The sequence below is a fragment of the Apaloderma vittatum genome, unplaced genomic scaffold (genome assembly GCF_000703405.1).
Source record: "Apaloderma vittatum isolate BGI_N311 unplaced genomic scaffold, ASM70340v1 scaffold11483, whole genome shotgun sequence".
In the NCBI taxonomy this organism is placed as follows: Eukaryota; Metazoa; Chordata; class Aves; order Trogoniformes; family Trogonidae; genus Apaloderma; species Apaloderma vittatum.
Window position 1 is genome coordinate 41,171 of NW_009708653.1, and position 15,757 is coordinate 56,927.

General features: G+C 48.1%; 1 protein-coding gene across 1 annotated transcript in view; it reads left to right on the forward strand.

The window, feature by feature from the left end:
• Positions 1-15,757, forward strand: part of PKP1 (plakophilin 1) — a 42,042-nt gene that overhangs the window by 17,447 nt on the left and 8,838 nt on the right. The window contains exons 4-9 of the mRNA XM_009866643.1: positions 8,170-8,314; positions 10,196-10,403; positions 11,143-11,320; positions 13,447-13,561; positions 14,599-14,754; positions 14,858-15,034. Of these exons, the coding sequence (XP_009864945.1) occupies positions 8,170-8,314; positions 10,196-10,403; positions 11,143-11,320; positions 13,447-13,561; positions 14,599-14,754; positions 14,858-15,034 (979 nt within the window). The remainder of the gene's footprint in view (positions 1-8,169; positions 8,315-10,195; positions 10,404-11,142; positions 11,321-13,446; positions 13,562-14,598; positions 14,755-14,857; positions 15,035-15,757) is intronic.

Genomic DNA, 15,757 nt, shown 5'->3' on the forward strand with positions numbered 1-15,757 from the left:
TTTACCCCTCCATCTTTCCATCCAGTCCTTGCTTCATTTGCTCAAAAGGTCTGATTTGGGTTCCGAAAGAAATTGAGTCAGAAAATGAAATAAATATCTTAATTGGAATAAATTACTTAGCCAGGAAAGGAGAGGGAATTCCTTCCTGTCCAGAGCATCCAGTCCCATTGAGGTTGGGAATTGTGCAGGGGTGGAGGATGGTCCGTCATGTCTCCATGTCAGGTCTCTTCTTCTAAGTGTTGCCTACAGCAACAGGACGTGTAAAACACACCAGGGAGCTCAGATACTCCCATACTGATGTATCTGTGTGATGCAGCAGAGCTCGACAGCAAACCAGTGACGTTGATTCAAAGCTGCCCTGGTTCTGGTGGCTGGGCTGCCTCTGGCTCTGAGGCACCAGCTAGGCTCTGACACAGTCTCAGAAGAGATTTGGTCTGCACAAACCATAGTCTTGGAAGACTGTGCTTTGCATGTTTTGAGCTGCAAAACATCGCAGTTCAAGGTTGCAATGTTTGATTGGGCTGGAGAAGGAGGTTCTGCGTCTTCCTGCACTGCTGGTGGTGCATCACTCTCATACAGGGTCTGCTCTGCACCCACCCAGAAGTTATCACAACTCCCAGGCAGGTGTGGCAGCTTGTCACACAAGCTGTAGAAGCTCCCGAGCTCATTCGTGGTGGTCCCTGGTCCAAAAGATAATTTGCACACTGCAGCACAAATGGGAGACTAATTAGCAGGGCTCACAGCCTTGGTCATAACTCAACGCTGAAGATCCGAGGTTGTTGAGCCATTGACCCAAGGTGTGATGCAGACATTGAGAAATGCCCCTCACAGTCGATAGTGTGAGCCAAATCATGCCTTTTTTACATTGGAATGTTGACTTTCAGAGTTCTTTGGCCAATACACTGCTCAGCCTCCCTCGATTTGTATTGAGCAGAAGTATGTCCCAAGAGATGTCACTTGCTCGTTAGCCTGCTGTCGTGTAACCTTCCCATGTGCCCACTTACTTCATGTTCAGCACATGCAAAATCAGCCCCGGCCAACCCGCAGCACTAGTGGCATTGGCTTGCTGCTTTCAGAAGCTTTGTAATTCTTCCGGAATAAGAAACAGAGATACTGCATTAATGGGAGGTAACCTCTTCTAGGGAATTTCTGACTAAAGAGCATAAAAGGGTAGTTGGAGGGACGGCAGAATAATTAAACATGGATTGCAGCTGGCCTCTGCCTGGGGAGAAGATTGCTTTTGAGAAATTGGTGCCACGAAGGCAGGCTCTCGCCAAAGCAAGCCCTGCTCTGCGCCGCACAGCGCTCACGGTTGTAGATTTGGCCACTGCTTTGGAAAGGTCACTTGAAGAGTAATGGCATTTTCTGAAGAGGAGAACTGCTGTTGTGAGAGAAATACTCTCCAGCGCTGGATGCCCTTCGGTAAGGGAGTGGCTTCATTTATACACTTCTCCTGGCTCGGGGCACGGCGCATCTGGCAGAACTGGTTCTGATGTGGAAACGTCGGGGCTTCGAGTCGTAGGCTCAGCTGGGGCTGTGTCCCCTGAGTAAATCTGATTTGGCTGGGGCACACCCCCTCTGCTTTGCCTGAAGCTCACCGTGGAGCTGGAGGGGTTCGGGGGGCAGTTTGTACAAGCGCTTCTGTTCTTGCCTCAACGGGGCTGAGGTTGGCAGCAGCTGTCCTTAAAATTTTGGAAACATGCAAAGGACTTTTTCCTTTGTGAAAAAAATTACTGATTTGGAAGGCCACCAGCCCTCATAAGGTGTCTGGCAGGTCACTGCTAGCCTTGGTAGTGTGCTTTTGTTGGGAAGGGACCTTCAGAGGTGGGTTAGGACCATATCTGGTCTCTCTTTGCTGTGTAGGACTGTTTCTGGTGGGAGGATTCTGCACCTGGAGAGCTCAGTCTTCATTTGGGTAGCCAGATCTTTGAGCAGGGAGAGGTTTGCTTGTAGGCATCCCATTACTACCCTCCGCATGCGGGAAGAGGGCTCAGCTGGGTAACAGCTGCTGGTGGTTCCCTCTTTGGGGCCCTGAGTAGTTCTTCAGGTAGAGGTTTTACCTTTATAACAAGGATAATTTTGTGCTCAGTGTTCATGGTGGGGATCGAGGTGGGTGGGTATCTTGTCTGCAAACCGTTTCTGTGAGCAAGGGAAGGGCTCGATAGTTTCCACGCTTTCAGAGGGGATCCAGGGGGGTGGTTCCCATCGCTGTCACAGTGACTGGAGAGGGACCTGTGCTCCACTGGGTCTCTCTGTGGTACAGAACTGCTCTGCAATGCAGTGGCCGTGGACACAGCCAGGGCTGGTGTCCTGTGCTATGGAGTTGATCTCCTTGGAGGGTGTGAGATGCAAAAGGGGTCACTGGATATTCTCAGGTAGTGAGAGTGACGTGTGGGTGTCAAAATACTGAGTTTGCAAGAACTGCTAAACCATCTGTACTGAACAGTCCCTCTGCATCTGCTCACAAGGTTATTTAATTTCTAGGACTACTCTTGATTGTGTGCTTGCTTCCATTTATTGAACTGTGTCTGTGTAAGGTGCTGTCTCTTTGATAACGATCTCTCAGAAGAATCCTTCCTTGTACAGAAACAACTCTAGTTGATGAAAGCACCTTTCCTCCAGCCAGCTGATGAGTAGTTTAACACCTAAATATTTTTTTGAAAAAAGCGCCCGTTTTATTATTCTAAGATAAACTGAACCATGGTGTAGGGTTTTACTGAGCCCCTAGTATTGGCTCTGGTGCCAAAATCTGGGGTTTGCCCTATTTGTTCAGATCAAGAAGGCAAGCAGTACTGACTTCTTTTGCGAAACTGCCTCCTGAAAAATATTCTCTTCCACTCTCCTGTCATTATGATTCTACCTCATTGAGCAGACAAGGACCTTCTGATGTCCCTTCCAGACATATTTCTGTACAACCACTCAGGGGCTTAGCCCTTTGTGAGCATTATGGCATGTCTGGAACAACATTTCCACTCTCGGTGTATCTGTCCTGAACTTAGAAGTCCATGGGTTGTTCTGGTGGCTCCTGCGCAAAGGCAGCTCTCAGTGAGCAGTGCTCACAACACAGCTCTCTGAAGTGAGTCCTGAAGGAGCTGAAGGGAGTCTTCTTGGTGTCCAGGTGTCTCTCTTCTCCCCAGAACCCTTCTCCTTTTTGGTTTCCTGTGATATCCCACAGATCTGAAGCCTTTCATCCCCGAGACTGGAAGCAAGAGTGATTTCAGCTCTTGCTGGAGACTACACATATTTGCCTGCTTTTATCCATTTCCTCGGATGGGTGGTACTTGCAACATGCTCCAAGTGACCGTGTGTCATCTCGAGCTAGCCATGTTGTACCATGTTGTAATTCAGTCCAGTCAGGAAAAAAGTTTCTACATCGTCCTTGGTCGTCAGATAGGGATAACGAGAAGCAGCAGTAAAGGATGTGATGTTTAATGCATCCTCTGAAACTGAGTCTTTTTCCCCCTTCAGATGGAACCTGAGGTACAAGAAAACTGTGATTACCGCCAGCTGGCATTGTATTAGTTCTGCTTGCAGACGTGTTGCTTCAGATACCATGTTCACGTGGACTGACAGCCCAGGGTCAGGCTGGGCTGTGATATGCAGTGGTTGTGGCTTTGCCATAGCCTGTGCGACAGTCAGCTGGTTACATCCCTACCACTTCTTTAGGAGGTGTCTGCATCTGAGCTGGGTGCCCCTGTTGCCCTTGCAGGGATGCCGTCAGTGGCCAGTCGAGCTGAAATTGGGGCCAGGTCAGTGAGTTACCCCCTGCACAAAGTCAGCGCCTCCTGGTTGGCTTCAGGGGAAACCCAAGTGTCTGAGCTGGAGACGCCACTGAGAGCCCAGACTAATCTCAGCCCTTGTGAAGGATTCAGGGTATTCTCATTTTGAAGATGAAGAGGTGAGCTGGGATGTCTGCAGACATTCCCCAGCTTAAGAGTTGCTGATATAGATCAGGAGCCATTAATGGACACCTACAATATGTGTTGTCTTCCACAATACCACATCCACCTTTGGCCTCGTTTTAAGACACGGGTGCGTTTCCCTTTGGTGTTCTCTGTATATGAGAGAAGGAGTCTAAAACACCTCATTAGAGACTGTGTGAAAGCCAGTGCCTCTCAAGGCTCCTGGAAATATGTAATATCTTGGTGCTGCTCTGTTAAAGGCTTTGAATACCCTGGCTGGCAACTACGGAGGAGCAGTAAAGGCTGGAGCAACCCTTTGGATCCTCCATATGTTCATTTTTCTCTATGGCGATGCTGATCTTTAAGGTCCTTTCCAACCCTGACAATTCTGTGATTCTATGATTCTGTGATTCTATGATTCTATGATTTGGCCCCAGCCAAGCTGCAGCAGCCTTAGTGAACTGTGGCTATAAACAGTAAAAATACACAAAAGCTATCAAGAGAGGCAGAAAAGGTACTGACGGAGTTTTCTGATAGATCTCCGCTCTTTTGGGACAGATAAAGGTAATCAGTATCAAAATGCAAATTCTCCAGGGCTGTGCCACATGCTGAAAGAAGAGCCAAGCATGATGATAGGCACCTTCATTTTGGTTTGTTCTTATTTGAGATAAATTGCCTTTAAAAATGACTTTTTCCCGGTGCTGGCTCCTTGTGATGTGAAGTTGTCCGCACTGAGCGTTTGCATCCAAAGCACTTGTTGTGGGGCTGCTGTGACGCTGCCCTGGCTGGGTTCATATCATGGTGAGGATCTCCTCCTCCCTGGCTCAGCATCAGTCTGTGTCCACCTTCCCTGGTACCTCCCCACCCAGCAAAGCCCAAGGGGAAGCTGCACCTGAGAGTGGCATCAAACCCTTGCTGCCATGTCCCAGAGATGGACGTGGCCGCTTGGCGTGGAGCTTGTCGATTTGGTTTGGGCCAGTGTGGCCTGACTGGAAGGCTTGGATGTGCTGGACTCTCTGTTTTGAGTGTCTTTACTCTGATTTTATTAATGAACAATGGGGTTTGTGGCCCTAAGAAGCAGGATCAAGACTTAAACCTGGTTAACACAAATCAATCTGTTCATGTAAAGTGGATGAAAGGCATTAGTATCAAATGAGGGAATTGGCCAGTTCTGTGATACTGATCCCTTTAAATATTTGTTTCCCTTCCACACCTGAATCTGGTCATCTAATTTGTCTCCTGTTGAATCATTCCTAATTGAGGTCTCTCCCTACTGCGATCGCTTCATTCTCATGGAAGAAGAACAACCTTGGGAGCGTTTCCTACCCAGCACATTGGCCCAGGCTGGTGAAGGCCACAGTCCAAGAACTTGTCCTGGAGCAGACTCTCATTCTCATAATGTAGATCTGGTTAGGAATATCCCTGACTGGCTGATGAGCAATGTCCCCATAGCACAGGCTTTGCCAGGGTGGTTATATTCTCATCTGAGAGAAATCACCACTTCTTCTCAGGCAGCATGACTGAGCCCAGCTGCTCACCCTCTATGAACTTCTCTTGGTGAAACAGCAGAGAAAATGGAACCTTCCCCACATTTTCGCACACAGGACTGGATCTCGTTGCCTGTTTTTCTCCCTGATGAAGGAGGGTTTGGGCCTCTTACGGAGTGGATGTGTAGAAAACTGCCCTCCTTGAGTAGCTGGACCAAGTGGGCATCCTTCTTGCTCATAAGAAGCGCACCTGATGTAGGGGTTTTCTCAGTTTAGTAAATTAAGAACTAAAAAAGAATTCACCATGATTACACATGTTGCAGGGCCATTGACCTGGTATTTTTATTAATATTCCTCCTTCCACACACTGCCAGCTCAGGTCTGAATTCACAAAGGAGAAGTCTCTCTGGTGCTGCTCATACTCCATTGTCTCAGCTCTATTGTGTGTCTCAAGAGCATGAAAAAGACTGAGAGAAAAACACAGCATCCTGGATCCAAAATAAAGATTCCCGAGGTTCCATAGTTTCTAGTTTAAAGTTTGTCTTTCCAGTTTTATGTTTCCTTGTTGCGAGTGTAACGGAAGTTTTTTGGAGCCAAGTCTTGACTGTGGTTCAAACTGATGGAAAATCATACGATGAAGTGATGTTTCATTGGCACTTCAGGATAGGGTTTAGTGGTCATGGTAGTGTTGGGCTGATGGTTGGGCTTGGTGATCCTAAAGGTCTTTTCCAACCTTAAGTGTTCTATGATTTTATGATTCTATGATTGTTAGTGTAGAAATAAAAGTGGAATGAGGTTCGTCTAACCTTAGACATGGAATGATTAGAGCCCAGTCCAAGACTTGTCTATCACTCCTGTATACCAACAGAGGCAGAGGTATCTCCAGAGGGCAAGTCTTTCTGCCTTAGGAAAAACATCTGAGACACAAAAGCAAATTGTTCTTTGGAAGCACCTATTTCTTCTCTCTGTTGACCACATGGATGCTTAAACTGAGTGTAGCTTCGCACCAATGAAGGTAGACTCATAGAGTCACAGAATGTTGGGGGTTGGAAGGGACCTCTGGAGATCCCCCGGTGCAACCCCCTGCCAGAGCAGGGTCACCCAGGGCAGCCCCACAGGAACGCATCCAGGCGGGAGACAAAACAGTCTTTCACTCTGTCTTCCAGTGTCTCAACATAATTTTTGGCTTTTGATATTTTTGCATGCTGTAGCATTGTGGTTATTATTCACTGGCTGGTGCTGTGTGCAGGTGAAGAGCTGGATGCTTAAGGACAAAATGTTTTGTCTTATTATAGACTGCTGGCAGTCATGACCATGCTTGGGTGTCCTTTCTAGACCTTTATTCTTAGCATTTCTTTGGCAAAATCAAAGTGACTCTGCATATCCCATGCCTAGAAGATTTCACTCCGTTATAGTAATATTTAATACTTCAAATGTAATAGGTTCATTTAAAGAAGTTATGAAAAAACAGTTAGTCTGTTGGATTGTCTGAAGATGTTGCCCCCCTACACAGTCACTCACAGTACGACGGGGAGAGGAGCTTGTTGTGCACATTGATGTGGTTCAAACAGGGACTGATGCCCCCAGTCTCTGGGTAAAACTCCAGTTGGTCACAACTGGGGATCCCATCAGCCAGGCAAGGCGATGACCCGAGTTTTGTAGCAAAGCCTCCCTGCTTTTTCATTTCACCCCACAGTAACAACTTGTCTCCCATTCTTATCCCCTCAACATTAATAACCAAACAGGAGTTTGGGGGTTGACTCTTCTCAGTCTTGAACTTTGCGTGGTCATTTACTGCCCCTGTGAGCAGAGATCCTGCTGCAGCCCCAAGGTCCAAGGATGCTAAGAACAGACAGTAACTTTCATTAGAATAACTGATAAAATTGGAAAAACAAACAAGCTTTGGCGTTCAGAGCCATTCATTGCTGTGGTGGTTTGTACCCTTTTGTTATGTGGTTAAAACATCACAGATGATTCTAGGTGAGTACAACCCAAAGAGAGCAGAAGTGGACAAATCTTCATATTTCTAAAGAAGTGGACAAATCTTCAAGTGTTTGTATTTTTCGGAAGGTTTCAGTGCCACCCAAGCCAGAGGTATCCATATCCATCCTCTGGAGTCTGTAGGCACATTCTTTACCTCTAACAGAGGATGATGACCATCGCCAACTTTTATGAAGAGCTTGAAGTCTAACAATGTAAACATACCCTGGGAGCAGGATGTCTCAGTGCTATTATTAGTATTTCATAAACTCAATATTTGTCCATCCCATCACTCCAGACATGCCTGTCGCCTTTTCCTAAGGGATCTGCTCTAGCTGAGACCATCAGCTGCTCTCACATTTTTGCTTCTACCACATCTCACATCAAAGGATCACATGCTGTGATCTGCCTACTTTAGAACGTCCTAATAACCTGACAGATGGTTTCATTCTTGTCCACTAACTCTTTTATTTGAGGAACAGTGGATACTCCTTCTCTGTTCATTAAACCTTCCACTTTAGACATGATTAGACTTCTACACCTCAACCAGGCTTTTATTTTCTGTCTCATTTGTTTCTGGATAGACTGGATCCATAATTTTTTAATTCTAGTGTCCTCCACTGTACATTTTCCACCTTCATCATCTCTTTTTTTTCAAATGGAGGAGTGCACCATATGGTTTATGTGGTGGTGTGGCAATATTTTACGTTTTGTAATTGATTCCTTCCTAATAATTCCCCGTATAGATGTAGCCCTTCTGGCTGGGCACTCAATCATTGTTGTATTTCTCTTTCACGTAGAATATGTGGTGATGAGATAGACGGTGGTACAATGACCATCCAGAAAGCCATACAACTGCTGTGCTCCTCTGATGACAAATACCAGGCCATGGGTGCTTACTACCTCCAGCACACCTGCTTCCAGGATGAATCTGCCAAGCAAGAGGTGAGCAAAGTCCGTCAGAGCTCTGCTGTCACACTGGATGGGACAGCACATGGGATGGATGAAACTGATTTTCCTCAGTACCAAGGATCCATAACTCCCCTTGATTTTCAAGATGGAGCTTTATACCTCATTAGTCACGCTCAGGAATTAATTAAGTAGATTTTTCAAGTGACCACTTTCTTTTAATAGCAATTGGTTGGGATTTTAACATAGGGGAATAGTAACCAGGCAGCAGAGGAGATTGTGTCGCTTGATCACCATAAGCTGCCATGACACAGATCAGTGGATTTGGTGGCGCAGGAAGAGCCCCCCAGATGTAGATTCCTCTTCTGGGTGCAATTGCACCTGGTTCCACAGGAATCTTTTGCTGTCTCAGAGCCGCAGTGTCAGAGCCACAAAAAATCGCCCTAAATCCCACTATGATCTCTGTTGTGCACTGCTTAATGATATTTCAGCCATTTTCAGCCTTTTTCAGCCATTTCAGCCATTTCAGCCATCTAAGCCAATAGGTTAATTAGTGACCATGTACAAAGATATTAGATTAAACTGAAGCCCTTCTTACAGAGTGGCTTTTTTTCCTTACGCTCTTACTCTCTGGCTACTAAATTTATGCCAACAAGCAGCAGAGGAGACAGTCCGATCAATGGATCTGACACTGGAACAGACTGCCTAGGGAGGGGGTGGAGTCGCCATCCCTGGATGTGTTCAAGTGTCGTTTAGATGGGGTGTTGGGTGATATGGCTTAGGGGTGAACCTGTAGTGTAGGGTCAATGATTGGACTCAATGATCCCAAGGGTCTTTTTCCAACCTGAATTGTTCTATGATTCTATGATTCTGTGATCTGCTCTAGCAGACCACCACAAAGGTTTAGCCCCACTCTGGTGCGTTTGCAGTCCTTCAAACATGAGTTTATCAGGGCACCATCCCTGCAAAGGTGCTGGAGATGCTGGCACAGTGTGGGGATGCTCCTCCATGCCCTTGCTGTGGCTAAACTGAGTGCAGGTGCCCTCAGCCCACGTTACAATTGCTAATTGTGGGGTGGCCACGCCCTTCGTTACCGTTGAAAACACCCTCTGAGCACTGGCTTGTCCCGTCGCTTCCCAGAAAAATGTGTCGGAGCAGGTATGTGAGTCACCTGAGCACACGCTTGGTTTTTTTCCCCATCTGAAAGGCGCTCGTTCGTCTTCGATTGTCAGCAAGTCTCCAGCTGGTGGGTTGGTTTGTGCCAGGAAGGGTCCATGTGGGATCATGACCCTGGGAGACGTGGTACAGAGGACATCCCACAGCGGGAACCCTCAACATTTTGGAGAGCTCGGCTGGAGGAATTGGCCTTCAAACCTCCCTGGCGTGTGCGTGGTGTCCTGCAGGTCGGGGTTCACGCCCCTTTCTGGTGCTGCCCTGTTGGGTGCTGGAGAAGGGCCCAGCACTGCTTGGGGCTGACCTCCAGGGTGTTTACACTGTGCCATGACCATCCCTCTAAGCTCAGCCGGTGATTTCAGGAGGCAGATAAATTACCACATCGTGTCATTATATTGCTATAAATGGCCTCTACAGACAGACAGAGCAATATTTTCACCCGATGCAGACTGGTGCGGGCAGGTGAAAGTTTCTGGGAGCAAGCACATTTACATCGGCAAAGGGCTTGGTCCATGGCCATTACTCATAGACATCCACTTCTAGACTTTAAGCTCCAACCTCAAGGCCGGCACCTTTGTGCTCATGACCCGTGGCCTGGAGCAGACGTGTCATCTGCAAGCTCTAACCATCCTTTACTGCCAGGTCAGCTTTCCCAGCTTTGCATTGCCATGATGGTTCTGGTCATCCCCGTCCTGGTGATGCTCTGAGCACCAGGCTGATGGCAGCCTGTCTTTCCCGGTCCAGGTCTATCGGCTGGGGGGGATCGCCAAGCTCGTCGAGTTGCTCCGCAGCACAAACCAGAACGTACAGCGGGCGGCAGCTGGAGCCCTCCGAAATCTGGTCTTCAAGAATCCAACCAACAAGATAGAAACCAGGCGGCAGAATGGGATAAGGGAATGCGTGAGCCTCTTGCGGAGGACAGGGAACACCGAAATTCAGAAACAACTGACAGGTACGCAGCAGACGGCTCGGCCCTCAGCAAGGACCATGCTCCTCCCTGCCCATGGTCTGTGTTGCTGCAGCATGTCCAGACCCAGCAGCCATGGACCTAACACACCACAAAGCGGTTGTTTTATCCTCCTGTTGCACCAAATGGCAGCCTAAATCAGAAGGCAGAGGAGGTTCTGGCCCTTCAATGTCCTGTAGGATTCCTCACATCGTAGGTTTCCCTCCACTGCTGTGGTCACCCGGCCATTCCCACGCCTTCCTGCACCCCTGGCCCCCATGGTGTTCCCAGGGAAGGCCAAGGGTGCCGGCAATCCCAGCTGGACAGGTTACCTCCTGGCTGTCTCACCTTTTCTTGAAAGATTGATGTGAGTTTGTTGATGCAGGTCACCCTCAGCTATGACTGAGGTCTTGTGTGCAAGCCTTAACAAGATCCCTGGAGAGATGCCTTCCCCCTGCAAGCTACTGACAGTGAACACCAGCTCTGGGAGGACGCTAGGTGCCCACCTCCACATGATACCGTGCTCCTGGTGCCCATCCTGGTGCCCACCCTGCTCCTGGTGCCCATGCTGCCTGTCTCCTGTAGGAATGGATGAAGACTAGGATTTAGAGCAACCCCTCCACCCTTAGTTCAAAGAGGGATGAAGTGAAGAAATTAATTTTTTGCTGAATTTCACTCTGACCTGGAGAGAATTTCTAATGCATGATGACCCTCTGCTTGAGCTTGTCTCTCACCTCCTTCCTAGGACTGCTCTGGAACCTCTCCTCCACCGATGAACTAAAAGAAGAGTTGATACAGGAGGCCCTCCCCGTCTTGACAGACTGTGTTATCATCCCTTTCTCTGGCTGGTCTGATGGCAGCTGCAACAGGACACGAGAAATTATTGACCCAGAAGTATTCTTCAATGCTACAGGGTGTTTGAGGTGAGTCATCAAGCAAGGACTTACCATAGCTTGTGCCTGTTGACAAAAGCTGAAGCTGTCTAAATCCTCTTACCATAAGCTAAAGACAGGCTCAGTGCAATTGTATTAATAAAAAATTCTCCTCGAGGAAATTTCCTGACTAAGAGAAGGTGCAGAAAAAAGTTACATATACAATCATTTTTTTTCCTAGGAGCTTATATACATATATATATATATGGTTGTTCTTGTTAAGTCTCTGCTCAAAATATACAATTTGCTTTATCACAGGAGAGCTGCAATACTGAAACCTGACAGCGCTCAGCTCAGATGAGGAAACTTGATACTTTTTTTCCCTTAGATTTTTGAAGGCTTCCAGATAATTTTCTTTACTAGAAAACAAACTGATTGGGGGCTTGGGTGACGATAAGACAGAATTCCCTTTGTGGGGAAAACAAGAATTTTCCCACTGATTTTAACAACTGCTCTAGCGCAGAGCAATCCCTGGACTTTTCCTGGCTCGTTTCGTCAGGCAGGTCAGCTACAAGACGGGAGGTGCAGACCGAGCCCTGAGCAGTTTATTTTTTTCACCGGGAAGCCAGAGCCCTTTTGTAGAGGATCTTCGCCCTGACTTGCTGTCTCTCCTACCACCCTCCTCCACTTGGATGCGAGCTCCTTGTCTCACTGGGAACAAGCAGGGGGGGGAAAAAATACCCTGTATAATTAGGTACTTTCATCAACTGAGGCTCTCCCTGAGGGAGCGCAGCGCCGGCCGCACCCTTACCAGACATGCAGCTCCTAGGAGCTGTATCTGCTTATGAAACGAAATGGGTGAACACGGCAAAGGGCCGTTTGAGACGTGATACTATCGTCTTCTGCGGCTGGGAACCGTGTCTGAAAGACAGCGAGCGCTGCTCCCTTCCCTGCCTTGGAAGGCGTACAGAAAAGGGTCGGGTTGCGCGGTGTACATTGCTTATGAGGTGCTCCACTCTTAAGAACATCTCAAGAACGTCTTAAGAACATCTTAATCCACCGTTGCTGCAAAATATCCCATTAAAATGAGGGAGAGAGTACACTGGTAGCCTGTAAGAGGAGCTGCCCATGGAGTTTAACTAGATCTTAACTCTATTTCCTGAGACCTGCCACAGCTCGTGGCAGTAATCCCCAACACCCCCAGTGAGGACTGCCTGGTGCAGCTCATGAAGGAGCTCAAAAGGCTGGGGGAGAGCAGGGCTGAGCAAGAAAAGGAGAGTGGTTGGGTCCAAGCCCCTGCTCTGCGGGGTGAGCCGGGATTGCTCTGACTCACTGCCCTGCCACATCATAACGCAGAGATGAGAACAGCCCTGGGTTTGCCCTGGGCCCGAGCCATTGCTGCTCAAGCATTTCTGGATTGCAGATGAGTTCATGTTAATGAGGAGGCTGCAAATCATAGTGAACATTAAATCCAGTTCTGGAATGCCTGGAGTGAATATCTCACAACGACTGCCAGCCTCCCTTTGTTTTTCATTTGCAAGCTACGAGGCAATAAAACAGGGAAGAAAAAAAACCCACAACACAACAAAATAACAAAAAAACATTTCCTGTTACTGGAAAAACTCCCCTGTCCTGGCAGCAGCCAGTGCTCAGGAAGACATTAAAACGTCACAAACTGGGCACTCGTTCTGGTCAGAGCAGTCTCTGCTCTTTAGCATCTCTGCTCCCATCTGTCACTCAAATATTGCTGTTGATCTTACATAGCTCCATGTTCACAATTGTATGCACCTTCCTGATTTTCACAATAATCCCAGATGATCTTTATCCAGTCTGCTCTTGGGAAACACCTCCAAGGAGGTGAGAAGTCTGTGTAATGTCACATCCACAGCCTCGAAGGCAAGGTATAGCTGACAGTTACTCTCACTAGGAGGACGTCTTCTGTGCAGAGCTCCTTAACAGGACAGTTCCCTAGATGAAATGAATTCTAAAAAGTAACAAAAGAGCTATCCACCAGTGCAGTGGTGGCCTCCAAAATGAGAGCAGTACACCAGCCTTGCTGAATCCTTAAATCCAATTATGGCCGTAGCCAGAACAGAGCCCATAGAGACTTACAAATGGACGCAACTAATTCTCTTTCCTCCTCCTCTCCTGACATATTCTGCAATGACTTTCTTCAGAAACTTGAGTTCTGCAGACATGGGACGCCAGACCATGAGGAATTACCCTGGCTTGATCGATTCTGTCATGACTTACACCCAGAACTGCGTGGCTTCTAACCGACCTGATGATAAGGTACCAGATGCTCGCCCCGAGCTGTGTGCTAGAGTTCAGCCCCGTAGCTGCAACTTTGGAAATGTCTCAAAATCCCTTGTAAGCAAACACAAGATGGGGCTGGACTCTCCGTGGGTGCTCTTGTCCTTCCGAACCCCAGACCGACCTGGTGTAGGGTTGCAAGTCCTCTGTGCTCTGGATCTGAAGTAGAGCTGAGTTTTATATTTTCTTTTTACTAAACACAGAGACACAGCAAAATGATTTGGCTCCTAAGCCCTCACTATGCTTTCCTCCCTTTCCCTCCTACATGGGGAGTGCCTTAACCTCCAACTTTTTCTCTTCTCATCTTTCTGTCAGGCCCCTAAATTCCGATTGCTCTCTGTAGATGGCACTCACTTCGCACAAAGTAGTGTTTGTAACCATCCTCTCAGGAACTCAATACCTTTGTTGCTAGCCAGACACCCCGAAGTCCTCAACGCCCAGCAAAATACCAAAATTATTTCAAATGACCTCAGGATTGAGCAAATCCTCCTTTGGGGTGAAGCCCAGCACAGACGGAACAGAGTTCTTTGGAAACATAGCAGCACGTTTTGGCATTGGTTACAGGTGTCTAGTGAAAATTCTCGCTTGCTCTTTACACCGGGCGCTCTGACGACCAGGTCAAGGAGGCTTGGAAGCCTGTTCTTGGCTTCTGTGACTTGGGTAAAGTCCTTGAAAGCTGCCTATGGCAAGAGGAAGACTTCCAAGATTTGACATTTTGTCATACGCTCTCTGTCATTTCACCTGCACTCTCTTTTCCTAATTGGTGGCAGTGGGACCTAACAAGGTTCACTGGGTCAGTCAGCTCACTGACAGCCAAAATATAGCACTTGGGCTTCATTCATGTCTACTTTGCCTCCTTCTTCCTTCCCATCCATTGCTACCTTAAGCAGAGTCAGGAGCTTATGTAATAATAACCACTAAAAAAGCTAATTATGCCATGGGACTCATCCTGTCTGTAGCTGTATTTTTTTCTGCCTAATGTGATGCTTGCGTTTTTATTCTGGGGACGATTTCAGTCTGTGGAGAATTGCATCTGCATCCTGCACAACCTCTCCTACCGCCTGGATGCTGAAGTTCCCAACAAATACGCCCAGCTCAACCACATGGCCCGGAGCGTTTACATGGACAAAACTCTCACGGGCTGTTTCAACAGCAGGAGTGGTAAAATGGAGGTAAGTCGTGCCGCAGAGGGCTCGGAAACGTGATGTTCAGCCCTGAGCAGGGGCTCCAAGCGAAGTGCAGGATCTGATCTTCCAGTTTCTCGTCTCCTTGCAGAACGATGAGTACGGTGTCCCCCTCCCCGAGGAGGATTTTAAACCCAAAGGACCCACCTGGCTCTACCACTCCGATGCCATCCGCACCTACCTGTCCCTGATGGATCAGAGCAAGAAGGATGCCACCCTGGAAGCTTGTGCTGGAGCTCTGCAGAACCTCACTGCGAGCCGAGGGCTGGTAAGTGTTCCTCCTGCCGCCGCACATCCACAGCCCATGTGTCAGACCCTTCGAGAAAGGAAAAGGTCCTCCTTAAACCTCAGGACACTATTCATAGAATCACAGAATTACAGAATCACAGAATGACCGAATCGCAGAATGTTTGGGGTTGGAAAGGACCTCTAGAGATCATCCAGTCCAAACCCTGCCATTGCAGGGTCACCCAGGGCAGCCACACAGGAACGCGTCCAGGTGGTTTCTGAATGTCTCCAAAGAAGGAGAATCCATAACCCATTTCAAGTCTTGCCATAGGGGATGCTCCAATATTTATTAACGCCAAAAAGAGCGTCTCGTGGCAGGGCTGTAATCAGCACCCCAAGGGTCGATCCCAGATCCAGACAGGTTTCCAGTTTTGCCCAGTCTGTTGGTCATACTGCCAGCATCTACTGGCATTGGCACCCCCACCCCAGGGCAGCAACAAGGATGTGCCCAGATGTGTGCGTGTGGACAGATGTCATCAAAGGAGAGGGGAAAGGACGTGCGTGTGCCAGTGCCTGTGTGCGTTTCAGAAGTGGGAGGTGGCTCTAATGACAGGGTGGGTTCTGCTGTGGATTGTGGCTTGTCCTCACATCAGAGGTGCTTGTAAAATACCTGTGACAGATGTCCTAACCCATAGGTATGGCAGCACGGAGGTGACATGGGCTGTGTGACGCCGTGGGTATTGCAGGAGCTCGGGGACCGCCC